We start from the raw sequence: 15,895 nt of genomic DNA, 5'->3' as shown, positions 1-15,895 counted from the left end.
CAGGCCTCCCTCTAGCTCAGCCACCACATGCTCCAGTCAGCAAGAACGCACAGCCTGAAACACTGAGCTCTGGGTGCATCCCAACAAATGTTTCATTTCTCATATACTGCAGCTTTGATTTGGATTGCTACTCTCTGGTAAAGTAATCCTTCACAGGGTCTGGGTAACATCTATAGTACCACACACATCGGACTGGATTATAATCTCCCTTTCTCTGACAGTTACTACATTTCATCAGCAAATATAATTGTTGTGGCTTTTCATATTATGTAACTCAAGAGCCACTAGAAATCGGTCTTCGTGTCCAGCATCAACATCAGGTGGTAGGATGGATTGCCAAATGTTTTACTCAGATAATTGATTTACTTGCCAAACATTCCAAGGTTGTAACTTCTCAAATACAAGGATTTGCCATGTTCCTCTGTTCTGTATCACTGTATCATATTTCCCCTGTGAAACTTTTTTGTTTTTGACTTTTTCTTTCTTTTTGGTTGACCTGATATGTGTCTACTAATGTCTAGTTTGGACTCTTACCGCACCACTGAACCCTGAACATTAGTCATCCTCTGTCTCTTGAAAGGAAAAGCATGAGAGCAGCAGAGCGGGCTCAAAATCACCACAGTGTTGAACTTTATTGACACACATATTACAATTCATAATTGAAATTGTAAGTTAAACAAGACGCTCCAGCACGTCGAGGATTCAGCCTCAGGATTGAGGCCATTTAAAGGGCCGTTTCTGGTCTGGCTACTTATTACTGCTGGGAGTGAAAATAATTTTGTTTGACCTTCCTTTTTTGAAAAGACCACACACACACACACACACACACACACACACACACTCATGCATGGGACATTAAATCCTATAAAACCCCTCAAGATCTTTATCCAGACTGACTGAATTTGCACAAAAGGCGAAGAGCTCTCCCAAGACGCTTTAGCCTACATTATGACAATACTTATTACAGCCTGTGGCGTAAAACCCACCTCCCCCTGCCAATTCTCACCACTTTACACTCTACAGAACAACTAGGGTAATTTAAGCCCAACCACAAGTCGATGAGGGACCGTTTTTCTTCTTTCTGAAAGCTCATCTGCTGAGTGTCCCGCATGCTGGTCGTGCTACTCTCACCGTACAATGATGTGCAAGTTAAGTGGCGGGTGGAGCACTGAAATCTACATAGAAAATGCAAATCTGGATTTGGACCACTTCTTTCTTAGTTCATTCATTTGAACAAGTCAGCTGAGCCTGTAATCAATAGGAAAAGTGCTCATTTTCAGTGTCATCTTCATGGATGGATGTAATGACTTAAGTGCTTTAGGAAAATGTACTACCCATCAAAGGTATTTCAGAAGTAGAAGCTGAGAACTTTCTGCTTGCTGTGATGTCATACCTCAGAGCATATGAATCCCAGAAAACAGAGAAAGTTCTGTAAAACTTCGCAATTAGCCTGAAGTAACACTTAGCGTGCATGTTTCAGGAATGGAGCATCTTCAAACTCAGCGGGAGACTCCATTAAAATCTCTCTGAAGAAGAAAAGATACAGAATACTGAGCCAAAAGTAACTGACTGAAACTCTATATGAACTGTGACATAACAGCTTGGAGATTTGTTGCATGTCATTAGTGTCGATTGTAATCTGTCCTAAACAGACAATTTGAATCACAGCACTATGATGTGAGCAGGAGTAAAGATGCAAGCAGAACTTGTGTCATCCATCTTTTCTCATTTGCCAAGTTACTTCTAACTTTATTCATTGGTGGGCGTGGGCTAACAGTGTGATATGGGACCACCGTTTTTGACTGTCAGCCAAAGATTTCACCTCTTGATTGTCAATTGCAAGCCATTTGAAAGGTCTGTGTGTCTGAACTGTGTTCAAATGTTAAATTTAATATCTGAAAGGATTAACTGATTAATTGGTAAATTTCAACAGAAAAATGGTCTTTTTTCAGTAATGTTTCAAGCAATATGCTGTGATTTCCTGCTTTTCTGTCACAATTCATCATATACCTAATATATTTTATCTGTTAGTGGGAAAAAACAAGCAATTTAAAGACACCAATTTGGACTCTTGGAAGATCATAATAGTCATATGTCATGATTTCCTGAGATGAATAAATTAACAACTGATTAATCAAAAAAAAATCTATAATAGATACCATAAATAACCATATATCAGAAGATCACATGATTTATGGATATTACACAATTGATATACCTAAAGCAAAATTAATTGGACTTGTGCCGCTATCAGCAGAAAAGGACTGTTTAATTTGGCATCAATCTGTCGCTAGAAATTTCTTCATGATTTGCTAGTGGAGCTTCTTTACTTCCTCATTACGCTCAATAATGTTCAACTTAGCACATTCTAAGCTCCAAGCATGACAACTCCAGCCATCGCCTGACCTTCTCCTTTCTCCATGGCAACACAGGGTAACATTATTAAAACTTGGAAGTGTTCACACTCTGTATAACTTTACTATCAATGGATAAAGTAATGCACACAAATTACACACACAGTTCTTTTTGTGCAACCCCTTGCACGCCAAGCTCCATCCTACATGCTGCTGACAGTAGAATATGACTGTCTGATTTGGCATCGATCTGTCACAAGGAATTTCCAGATTAACTTCCTAGTGGAGCATCTTTCCGTTTTGTTCCTCATTGTTCTCATTAATGTTCCAAATTAACACACTCCAGGCTGCTCGCAAGACGACCATTGCTTGACCTTCCTCTCATCCAAGCCACATCCTCTTTCTGTTTGCTGGCTTTTTCACTCTTTCTTACTTGGTCTTTCTGCATGCCTCTGTGCTGCTCATAAATGAAACATTGGTGTATGTTGTTAAAACTTGCAGTGGAAGTGCCTTTGCTTTATATAGCTTTACAACCTGAAAACAACATGCTTTGGCTCTCAGCGCACTTCACGCGTGCAAAAATGCACGTACATATGCACAAATAAGCACGCTGAGAGCTTCTCTTTATGCAACCACTTGAACATGAAGCTCCATTCTGCATGCACTTTGAACATCTTGCAGAATGAGGATGCTTGCTACACAAGCAAAATTGAATAAGAAAAAAAAAAAATAAAGCTGCGAGAGTTTCACAGAGTTATTAATTTGCAGGAGAGGAAGGACTTCACCGAATGCAGAAACACAACAATCTTCTTCACTCAAACTAAAGGGTTAATGGCTCCATCCAGTCAAGTGATTCCAGTTTGCTTTTCCAAGCCCAATTTAGCATTTAAAGACATCATTCAGATTCCCTATCACAATAACCATGAGCAGCACTAGGCCATCAGGAGTTTGGAAAGGGTGGCACTGCTGAGCGAGGAAGGGTTTTTTTTGCAGTGGCTCAATTGGAATGTGACTCCTTTACTTTATTTGCACTATTTTGTAACTTTTGTCAATACCAGGCTTTAAACGTGCAGCTGTCTACTTTATTAAAATCAACTTCATATTGAAATTGACACTTAAGTCACAATTTTTCTGCAACTATTTCTGAAAACTGTTTTTCTTGGATAATGGTGTTCCTGTTCTTTATTCCACCAACAAAGCTCTAATTGGTTTGATGGTTTTACAACAGCTGTCACTGCACAAAACATTATGAGTATTGGAAATGCTGAAAAAAAGTGGTATAGAGGAGATCTTATACACACACACACACACACACACACACACACACACACACACACACACACACATACACACACACACACACACACACACACACCGCATGCCAATCATCTGAGTTGGGAAACAAAAAATGATGATATTATTAACTTTTTTCACATCTGTTTGCAGCTATCATGCACCACCATTTGCAATCATTTCTTTTCCCCTGTCAGCCACAAAGTTGCTAAACCCAAAGCCTATCAGCACTAACTGCAGAGGCAGTGCGTCACTGCCATTCTGCTGTTTAATGGTTGCGGGTAAATGTTGCATTTGTCATGTTGCACTGTGCTGCACTGTTGACTATAAAATCTTTCCCCCTCATATTAACTGTCATCTGAGATCATCATAAAGACTGAACTGTACTTGAGCTGATTAGTGGGATTTGGAGCTTTATGTCCTCTAGAGATGAAACTCAGCTCCTTACAAAGACTGGACCGGTCTCACAGATGTGGAAACACGCCAACAGCATGTGATGATACAATAAATTAAAAGCTTGCCATTGCCAGTGCTTATAAAAACATCAGAGTAGGTGAGCGAAGGAGCTGTTCCACTGGGGCTTTCGTTCGGCTGATTTCAGGACCACGGACAGCTCCTCTTGTATTATACAGCACTGTTCAGGATGGGAATACTGATTTTTTTAAGTCAATGCAGTGCAGAAAATAATGGATGATTCTTCTGTCTGCTCTCTCACACACACACAGCAATACACAAGCCCAGAGATGTGTCAGGGTTATATCAATAAGTACACACTCAGCTGCATCAATCAAAGCTGTCCAGCCAGGTTAAACCTCCGGCCACTGCGTCCTCATTACCCACTCCTCACAATGAAGCTCCCGTCAATATCAACTCAAATATACAGTCTTTGTAAACACTTTATCTGTAAAGACTTTTAAGGTCTTTTTAAGGTCTCGATTGGCCCCACTCCCTTTTACACACACACACACACGCGCGCGCACACACACACTCGTACTGCAAATTTATCAGACTAGAACTGAGCACATCCTGTCCTTTCGCACCGCAATGCTTTGGACTCCACAAGCTGCTCACCAGAATCTTGATGATAGCAAAGAAAAAAATCGAATAAATAAGTAAACACACACATATTCATCGGTGCTCACTGACTGTCCTGAGCTGCAACGCAAGTGGCATTTAACGGCTTGAGACAAGTGTGTCGGAAGGTCAGATTTCTCTTAATAAAGTTTTCAGAGAGCGATGCATTTGGTTGCTGCTTTTGGTTATGTTCAAGATAAGATACTATCATATGAAACCTTACGGTGAGGGAGTTACAAACATAGCACCTGGCAGAGAATATAAGGACACTAAAATCGAAAATAAATTAGCCAGTCCCTGTAAAAAAGAATCGATTAAACTGCTTATAACTGCTTTTTGTTGGGATACCTGAACATATGCTGCCAAATAGATTGACAGATGGGGGAAGAGTGTGGACACTTACATGTAAAGACTTAAATGCCAATACTTTATCAATTCACTATGAATACTACAAGTGCGTAATTAATAAATAGGTGGATAAATACAGTTTCACCCAAATTATGGGTATTTAATATTTATTCTGGCTCTTAAGACATAAAAAGCCCAGTGTTTAAATTCTGCGTAGCCCATTGGGAGTCACGCAAGTCAAAGCTTTGAATGATTGATAGGACTGCTCATGTGATGAAAATGGGGAAGCTGAAACAAAGATCAATTAAGAGCATGACCCTTACAATACAATAGGAGGTCGGCCTTGTTCAGCTAAAGCTCTGCTTTGCATGATATATTACCTTGAAATCTTTTAAGTGCTCTGCTACGGATGACTTCACATCCATATGTTATTTATTGTGACTCTCACCTAAAATTAATCAATTGCATTTATTCAAATTAATAGTGACACTTTTTCTTAAATAGCAAATTATAATTCTAAATGAAAGCAGTTACAAGAGCTGGTAACTAAGGATGAAAAATGTCTCCAGTTGTATCAGAACAAGATGGAAGTGATGGAATATATTCTGCTAAAGGAATAACTCTTCCCCTTGTAGCCCACAATCTGCCACTGTGTGACACACTGTTAGCTTCCACTGTATCAGCATCAGCAGCAGGCCTACAACACTTAACAGTGTTGCTTTTCAACCTTTGCAGCACAGCAGTGCATCTCTGTGGGACAACACAGTCCACAGCACAACAACCCATTGATTCTTTGTAAATGTCACATAGAGCCCAGCGGAAGCAAGGGGCAGAAAATACAAAAGGGCAGGAGAGCAAGTTTCAAATCATGTTTTCTGAAGAAATTTGATCTATGGCTTTTTGCATTATGTTTATGTTGCTGTTGACTCAATGCCTTTTGCACTTGGTCTCAAGCCACACTGGAATTCACACTGGTGGCAAGTAACATCTGCTGTATAATAGTACAGTACGTCTGCAGTTTTGTCAGTGTTCCCACATAAACTCAGCCAATAATTTCCTGCACTTACACTGCAAGTCTTAAATAAGACTGATTCAAATTACTTTCTGTGTCAAAGACAGTTAATATCTGGAGTAGTATCTGGGGAGCAGTACTTCAACTGAGGTCATGTTTGTTTCTGGTTGGTTGACTGTACTTGCGTGATGCGATGATGACCAAGCATTGACTCCCTCCCGTCTATCTGGTTCAAGTCAATTGCAAAGGGTAAAGAAGAGCAGAGTGTTTGTGCATCCATATTTGCTTGGAGTGTGTAAACGGAACCCACGGCTGCAGAGTGTGTGAATATACACAAAATACACTCGAGTGACTTCATTTGTCACTGAGCGCATTCAGTCTATGTCAAACACATGCAGGCTGAAAACATTACAACAAACGAGAACATCTGTGCCAAACACTGAGGCATAATTCCGCAGGCTAAAAATACCACAGCAGAAGAAGCGTCGCTAAACGCTCCCTAAATAAGATTACACAGGAGGACGGTGATCATTAGGATGAATAAGAAACACTTATGCTCATGTCTCGTTTCTTGAATCATAATGTCGGAGTGAAAATCTCTTCAGTCTCCAATTTCATTTGCAGAACAAAGACAGGAAGGAAATAAGTAGTGGAGTAGAATATGCCACAGATAAGCATGTTGCAACACTTTCAAATGCGTTGCTCTTTGAGAAATTATGCACTTAAAGAGGTAAAACCTCAAACAAAGACAAAGGTCCAGATTTTTGCAAAAATGTTTACTAAACATCTATTTGTCTTTCAGAAAGTAAGATGAGACAATATCAAGCTCATGGAGTTGGAGTCAGGATGAAGTTAGCCTTAGCTTAGCATAAAGACTGGAAGCAATAGGACAAATCCTGTCTGCTTGCATGCTTCCATTCATTTTGAAAGAGCAATGGCCAAAGGGGAAATTCCAATACTTGACAACCAATAGCACAACTAGATCACTCACTCAGTAACTCAGGGATAGTCAATGCCTGGCGATTTGTTGCAGTCCAGACAAAAATATGTAGATACATATTTGTCAGGTTTTCTGATTAGGTGCATTGTATCATATCAGATGAGGCCCATATGCTTGATTGTAAATCCCAGAATCACACTGTATGTCAACACTGTGTGTCAGTATTCAAGAATACGGGCTGAGCAGAAGCACAACAAGGCCGTGAAACAAAGTCCAAACCAGCAGCTTCAGTGATTGCTCAGAGTTTGCTTCCAACATATTTCAGGTTTTTAAATGGTATGTGGTGCTTCCTCTCCTGTTCCAATTAGCTGCATATACGCATGAAAAATGCAGATGTGCAGCTCAGTTGTGACTACAACTCATTTCCAACCAGCTTCACTCTGCTATGGTCAAAGAAGGAGGGGTGAACTCATGTTTAGCTTTTCACTTTCCTTCAAATTGAATTAGTTGATTCATTTTAATCCAATTAGAGGAAGCGATAGCCGTGCTCAGTCAGTGGAGGGATGGGTGGAGACTCTTGACCTCGTCATCCATGCCATGTGGGGGTATGTGTAAGTATGCATACTGTATGTAGATTTACAGTACGGCTTGCGTGTGTGTGTTTGTGTGGGTGACAGCGTGGCTCTGGGCACACACACAGCGGCACTTAGGTATTATGTGATAGTATTTGGAGCAGAACTAATTACTCTACTGTCCTCCTTACTAAACAGATGTATCAGCAAACTGGCTCAAGTCAGTGTGAGCTCATCCACCACCTGCACTACCAACAGGGATGCCACTAAGGATTATTATCCTTAAACTGATAAAAACTGCTGAGTAGTTTGTTTCATTTATAAAATGGCAAACAGTGTCACTTTCAAATCCAAAAAAAAAAAAAAACAATTCAAAAAACCCAAAGATTCACTTATTTTCCGAACAAACACAACAAAGCAAATCCTTACATTCAGGAAGCTGGAACCAGCCAATGTTTGACATTTTTGCTATAAAAAAATGACTTAAGATATATATCTTTAAAATTTAAAAATTTACATCCATTCTTAAATTGGTTGGTAAGCAATTTTCTTTCGATCGATTGATTAAACGACTAATCGCAGCAGTCCGACTTGTCTTTAGTTATTTTTACATATTTTTCCAGTCTTGTCTGTCCTCTGAATTCTAGAAAAACATAAGGTTATACATCCCACTCACCTCACCCTTTGTCATTTAACCTTCACTCTTCAATCAGACTGCAGGACAGAAGGAGTTAAAGCTGAATGAATGAGAGTCATGTGAAAGTCTGTTTGGTCTACTAACTCAGTGTGACACTCCTAAGTGGGAAAATCCCAGCTGACGTGAAACCACCTCATCAATACAAATGCAAAACAAATGTATGCAACTAAATAAAACTGCACCGCTTGAACAATTGGCATTAAAGATAAATGACAGGGACTCATTAATTCCACATTTCTTGTGTCATGTTTGATTCATTCGCATCTCAGAGCTGCATTCTTGTCTTTTGAAAACTGAGCGAGAGAGGGAATATAAAATGGAAGATGTACAAGATATTTTTAACTTTTCTTGTCCTCCAAACACAGAATTGTTCACTGCATGTTGTAGAAGTGAGCCAAAGTGATCAATTATTAAGTATGCACTTGCTAAGAGGTATGAACAGTATGACTGTATGACTTTGTGAAACGGCCTCGTGCATTCTACTAGACAGAAATAGAATCATTAAATCTGTGATGATTTCTATGTATTTTCAGCGAAGTGCTCACTCAAAGAAAGACAGAATTGTAAAGGTGATGTTATAAAAATTCCAATATCACTCATTTGTCCTCCGTGTTGGAACACTTTGGTATTCACTAACTAGTGAATCCATCCATGAGCATTTCTCTGAAAAGGGAACAACGGCAGTTCTAAGGGTCAATGGTACAGAAAGTGGAGAGCAAATGCACACTAAATTGAAACATGTACTCTGGAAACGCACTGGAAATTTAACACGTTGCCACTCCTTAAAGAAAAAAAAATAACACTTAAAACTCACTAATTAACTGGTTTAAATCCCACTTGAATTCTCTGCTGGTTGCCTGAAATCCTTTTGAAAAGACTCCAGTGAATTTTCCTCTGGATCAATAAAGTATCTATCTATCTATCTATCTATCTATCCATTGTCTTCTGTATTAAGCGAACTGCAAAGGGAACAAACGAGAGTCAAAACTGAAAAATGACATAAAGCTGGCAGCTGAAAATACTCAAGTGGAGGACGCAAAATTTGTACAAGTGCACTGCTTGAACAAAATGTACTCACACTAAAATATTAACTTTTACTGTAAATGCATACAGGTTTCAAATATTAGTTTTCGGTCTAATTGATCCCTAAAGATCAAGGCCCTGAAAGAAACATGTCGGTCGATCCCTTCTCCAAGTCTCTGGAACCATGCTGGAGAGATGAACATCCTCCAAAGAGATATTCTAAATTGTCACCTAACAGAACAGTATGTCTCCTTAATTAATTCTCCTGAAAACATCAGCTACACAACATTCAGTCAAAAAACAGTGTTGTAGCCGCTCTGGTCTCTAATGTAGTGTTAGAATGAAGTTAAAACTTCAGAAAGAAGATCATTCGCTTGACTGAATCATCTTGGGACACATTGGTGGTTTTAGTGCCTTTGTTCTGAGGGATTGTTACGGGGTTCAACCTAAGGATGGGCAACATTACGTGCATTATTATGATGGGTGCAAGGGAAAAGAGAAGGTTGTCTCAGCATAAAGAAACGCTCAGACCTGAACTTTCCCACTTACAGTTTGGTTACAACAGGGCAGTTTATGCAGCAAAAGCCTACGCACCAATGTGTCTCTGAATAATGCACTAAGCAGTGTTGCCTCCTTCCCAAGGTTCCATGCAGAATATATGAGACATGAAAGTTCTAACAGAGAAACATATGCTGCATGTTCAACATTTACAGAACATGTGATGCACTCCTGTGGGCAAAAATTCAATAAGAGTGCCTCTGATCAGTCAGCATATCAGTGTTCAGAATTCCAGTGTTCTTGCTGTTGGAAAATTGAAGTCTAACTGAGAGATAATTCTTGTCTTAAAAGTTATTTGTTCCTATGAAGCAGAGATGTGGGAAGGAAGTTCACATCTGAACAGAGCAAGAAACCAAATGGGTTTTTCTTCATTTGCATAATTGATCAAATTTGGTCTCCCATCAAAGAGGAACGGAAGCACGAAGCGCGTTGCTCCGGTTATTCAGTGTTATCTGGCGTGAGACATGACTGGAATTATGAGAAGTAAAATAAGGTAATCATAACATAACAGAATATTAGTGTTCACCAGGAAATGAATCCCGGCAGAAGAGAATGAAGAACTGATTAAAGCATTCCATTTCAGAGCTGGTGTATTTTATCAAATAAGCACTGAGAGATAACATGCTATTCGGCTGGGCTGGGAAATTAAAGTTGCTACCGTGGTTTTTAAACGTAACAGAAGAAAAAGTGCATTATAACATTTTTGAAACAGATAAGTACAAGCAAAACATGCCTTAATTTCAGCATCCTGACACAATTTAAAATATCAATTTGAATTTGTCATCTTGAGAGATGGATCACATCTCCGACTGCACCTGGTTTAAATTACCGACAGGGACAGATAGGCAGATAAGTGGATGGATACGCTGTAGATGGGTAAGTGAGAGAGAGATGTGTGATGTGATTTCATATACTGAATGAAACAGCCAACAGTGTGTTCACCCTGTCAGCCCCTCCTGCGGTGATCTTCAGCCAAATCCCTTAGGAGGATTATCCAGACGACTCAAATCAAGAAAATCGTGCAACTTTAAGGGTTACATGCAGAGAATGGGAAAGAGAGAAACGGGAAAGCGGGCTGGGTGGTAGTGTTGTAGCCTGATTTGTGTGCTTTGACATATATTATGTGCTCTTTGCAGCGACACATCCACCTACATCAAATAGCTGCTAATTTGTGAAGAAAATACAAGTGGCTGATAAACGCGATGGCTGATAAAAGAGCTACCGAGATACACATTTGGTTTGACCAGCTCAAACTGCTAATTTCTCACAAGTTTCAACGAAAACTTAAAAGAATAATTTGTCATTTTGTGAAATATTCTTATTTGCTTTCCAAAAAAAAGTGTATCTGTCCTTTAAATGATAAAATAAACTGATTCCAAGCCAGGGCTGACTTCCCCTGAGGAGGTAACCATTATTTACTGTTTTTCTTGTGTTGTGACCTCAGTAAAAAGCCAGTACACAGTCCTGAAGTTGGAAACCACAGACAGGGCTTGTGCGATTGCAAGGTGGACAAATATGGAAATGATGCCTCGGTACCCCAGGAGTTATGTCCATACTGGACGATTCTAAACCTAAAGATATACATTCTCTGTCAAGAGTGATGGACGCTGGAGAACATAGTGCAGCCCATGTGTAATGAGATGAAAAAATATGGGTGTGGAGGTCCGGTTGGTGGATGAGCAGGTAGCACTTGAGGGTGTCACACAGGAGATCGGAGTTCATATCCTGTCACAAATGAATAATTAATACTTCCATTTAACAACAAACACAACATGGACCAAATATAAAAATGAATATGAAATGGTTAGGATGATTTGAAGTAATGACTGCCCTGACTAAAAACCGATAATCACTTGTGATATTTTTTAGGATGGCACAAGTTGTCAGATGGTTCTCGGTGCAATGGAACTTTGCCCTCTAAGGTAGCGGCATGCATTGGCATAAAACAGAAGGCAATTTGGCAAGCATTATTGTAATCTGATATTCAACACACAAACAAGCCCTGCTGGCTACTTTCACTGCCAAATGCCTACACACTAAAGCCAAGACTTTACACATGCTGTTACAGGTCCTGTCTTTGTCTTTAGGATGCACAGATTGGAATAGAAAAGACAGATTAGGTTAACGGTCCCCAAGAATAAAGGCAGAATAAAGGCAGATGTGTGATGTCAAAACTCTCATTCATCTGCAATTAGACAAAAAAGAAACACAAACAGAAAGATCACAGGTCCGTCTCACCTGTTTGCATCTGTTTCATTTCCCACATTCCCATCACAATGAATGATTTATTATGAGCATTAAAATGTGATAAATGGCACACAACTTCTCATTAAAGTTTATGAAGCAAATTTGGCTCATACGCCATCTGCAAACAGAAGGCTCTGAAACTGTATAATCACAGCTCGTCGATACCCAACAGCCATCTGTGTGCAAGCAAAAAGCGCCAGTGATGATCCTGGTGCCTTTTAGCATTACGCCTTTATTAATTTTCGCCATTTTGCAGTCTATCAACAGCGGATGGAGCCAAATGCGTAAGAAGTGGGTGTGGCAAACGTTATGACCGGCTGACAAAATGGGAAAGCATAAAGAGATGTGCAAGTGGTCCACAGGAGGGTTAAACTCTCGGAATACGGGGGGAGAGAACAGATATTTACCCAATTTCAGATGTCACATGAAGATAAAAATGTGATAATACGCAGCACAAACACATTTGAAGCGCTTGCTCCTGTGCTGTGTGCCACATTCATCTACATTAATGGGGAAGATGTTCTCCATTACATGGATTGTTTGAAATTCTCACTGAAATGAAATCTTGACTAAACTCATTTTAACAACCCTTGTACTGTTCTAAAAGATTCTAGAGGTGAACACTGTGCTTTTTAATGCACTGGGGAGCACAGTGTGTTGGACTGGTTTGGTAACAGATCAGACATTTTTCCAAAAAATGGAGGAGCCATCAACTCACACCATCATCTAGAAAGATTCTGTTTTATGATCTGATGTCCCTAGTGGCAAGAAGACAGAATTTCAATTTGATTATAGTGAGGCACAAACACTTCTTGGTTAGGTTTAGGAAAATATCATGGTTTCGGTTACAATAAGTACTTCGCTAAGATTGTTTGACTGCTGTTGTCATGGTAACAAACATTTGGTGAGGATTAGGAAACGATCTTGGTCCTGTTTAACAGGAACATGAGCAGTTTCCCAAAAATTGTACACATGAGCCAGATTCACTCAGAACTCAGAAATCATTCTCAGGATAAGTTCAAAAGCACAACCGCACATTTCAAAGCAGTCAAAGGTTTAGAATATTTATTACTTTATTAGTTAATATCGTTTTATTAGTTCAATCAGTCTGTTAGAAAACTTTCAGCTGAAGCACACTTTAGTTTTTTTAATCTTATTCAGGGCAGTTATTCAGGACTTATTCCGACAGTGTAAGACGGTGAATCGAAGCACAGCAGTCCATCTCAGAGTGGTTTCAACAGGATTCATACCCGAAAGTCAAACAGTCACTGTGGACTAATAAACTTTGAAGACAACACAGTAAATATGGGAAATGAGCCAACCTTAGAATTTTGAAAAGATGCAATACCGACTCAACGTTGCAAGCTGTTAGCACTAACTATGAAAATGGAAAGATTTTGTAGAAATAGTTATTGTGAAGTCTAACCCACTATGGAGACTTGAATTTCTCTCTCTCTTTCTGCCTCTGAGAAAAATCCAACTTGCACTCCAGATGCCAACCTCCGAATGTACGTAGGTTTAAAAGATTTGTCAAGAGCCACATTTAGTGGGCTTAGTGATGTGACCACCCATGAGTCAAGGATCATGCATTTATGTACATGTGTGTCCACATGGCATATTGTGTATGTGTGCGAGTATAAAATCACAGGGGATTGTTGTGTGAGCTCTTCATTATCACTGCAGCTTCTCAGTCTTAAGTCTTCTTAGTGTTTCTTCACATTTCAGGCCAAGGTCGCGCCAATTTAACTTGTTCGGGATGTCAAACAGCTAAACCGGATACTTTAATAGCTTCATTAGGAAATAATATTACCACAGTATTTGCATTATGAAGAAAAAAACCTCATAAAATCTCATGGTGAATAGTTCATTTTTATTATTATGTTTTTAATATTTTCCTCTATTTGTTTAATTGCAATAATTGCATGGTTGTGCATCACTGGAATAGAATTTTAAACCAAACTGTCTTTTTAAGAACTCAGTAGTCTTGTTACACCTCTTCCTTTGGCTCAACTGGCTTACTCTGTGTTCCCATCCTGTCCTTCCTCTCTTGTTTCTTTATCTCTTTCTTAATCCCTCACTCTATCTGGTTGCTCCTTGGACTCTGATTCAATTCCACTTTCCATTTCTCACATTTGCTGAGCCTCTGTTGTTGCTGTCGTCAGCATGCATGTCTTAAGTATGAACTGTATCTTGATGATACCAATATTTAACACAACATAATCAGGCCTGCTCAGAGAGACAGAGATAGTAATTTTTTTTTGTTTGTCCTTCATCAAACATTATTTCCAACCATATCGATAAAGTCTCTCAAATGAAACACTTTGATTTCATTCATTGTGTGGGTCATAAAACTTTTTGGGTCAAACAAATAACAGTGGACAAGGCGAATGTAGAGCGCATTTCCTGAAGAAAGACATGACTTGTATATGCTACAGCAACTGAAGATGACTTCACCTGGAAATGTCTTGTGTGCATTATCTTGGCTTTGCTCCCAAGAAAGTAATGCTTGACAAGAAATTGGAATAAGAAGACAAACACATGATGTGCTGTAACTCCAGGGAGCAGCATCACCACAACACACACACTCACCCAGAGAGTTTTGGCATCTTTGAGAAACCAAACATGTCCATGTGGTCCTGCTAAAGAACGCTACGTCCCAAAGCTCAGGTGCTCCGCCTCAGCATCCTAATCCACATCAAAGTCACTTCACGTTTAAAACCCAGACAATCCACTTTCAACCAGGATCCATATCAAGAGTCAGCAAAAGCCTTTCAGACACAGAATTCAAGAATTTCTCACAGTTTAAGAAAATAAACTCAAATTGTAAAGCCCTTATTGAATGTCCGGTCCGGTGCAGAAACAGTTCAGTCCCCTGTCTGAAGTGATGACAGCAGAGAGGGTCACCTCCCACCTCTCTGCTCTTTCTGGGACGAGTCAGCCCTTTCTGCTGCTCGCCACTTGGCTTGACAGAGCTGCAACAAGCCCACAGTGTGCGCTCTCCATCTCAGCGCACGGAGAAGTGCAGCGATCCTAGCCGCGGCACGCCGGGCGGAATGGAGGAGGAGGAGGAGGGGAGAGAGAGAGAGAATAGATGAGGGATGGGATAGAGAGGGAGGGTTGGGGGGAGGGCAGGACAAAGCGAATGGATGACGGATGCTCTCTGGCTCAGGCTTTGCCCTCTGTTCATCGGGGCTGCAAGTCCCTATGCAAGGCAGGGGAGAGGATGGGGGGACGATGCCGGGCTAGGAGTGGGGGAAATCAAGATGAAAGATGGAAAAGGGACAAAAAGGAGAGGATGAGGGCTTTGGTTCAGAGGAGAAAGCAACTGAGACAGAGAAGGGAGGGAGGCGGTGATGGGCAAAGGAGAGCTGACTCTGCAGAATGGGACACTGGGAGCAGGACCCCATCTCTTGGGTTTTTCTTTTCCTGTTTGGTTTCACTAAGTGAGCATGAAGACCACAGATGGCTTCCTCATTCATTCTTATCCAAAAGTAACATTTAGTTTCATCATTTCAGAATTTTTCAGTCTGAAAATGCATTTTCTCTAACGCATAAAAGAAACAGAAGTCCGATTCAACATAACTTTTGCACTAAATTTTGATTTTCTTGAACTAACATCTTTATCCATTAGGTTAAAACCCTCATTTGGACCAAAAACAAATGCCTGTCCCTGAACCGTAACAACAAGTCCAAGCCTGATGTGTGTTTTTGTGTGTGTGCACGCGCACAGATGGTTCAGCCGTAAGCGAGATGCTGACTCCTGCTGGCCCTGTGCCA

General features: G+C 40.1%; 1 protein-coding gene across 1 annotated transcript in view; it reads right to left on the bottom strand.

Moving 5' to 3' along the window:
- LOC124055389 (FERM and PDZ domain-containing protein 4-like) overlaps positions 1-15,120 on the bottom strand; it is a 40,517-nt gene extending 25,397 nt beyond the window's left edge. Inside the window, exon 1 of the mRNA XM_046382187.1 lies at positions 14,708-15,120. Within this exon, the coding sequence (XP_046238143.1) occupies positions 14,708-14,748 (41 nt within the window). The 5' untranslated portion in view covers positions 14,749-15,120. The remainder of the gene's footprint in view (positions 1-14,707) is intronic.
- Between the last annotated feature and the right edge of the window lie 775 nt (positions 15,121-15,895).

Source organism: Scatophagus argus, chromosome 24 (genome assembly GCF_020382885.2).
Source record: "Scatophagus argus isolate fScaArg1 chromosome 24, fScaArg1.pri, whole genome shotgun sequence".
In the NCBI taxonomy this organism is placed as follows: Eukaryota; Metazoa; Chordata; class Actinopteri; family Scatophagidae; genus Scatophagus; species Scatophagus argus.
The sequence above is the reverse complement of the archived record's forward strand: the minus strand, read 5'-3'. Positions and strand labels throughout refer to the sequence as shown.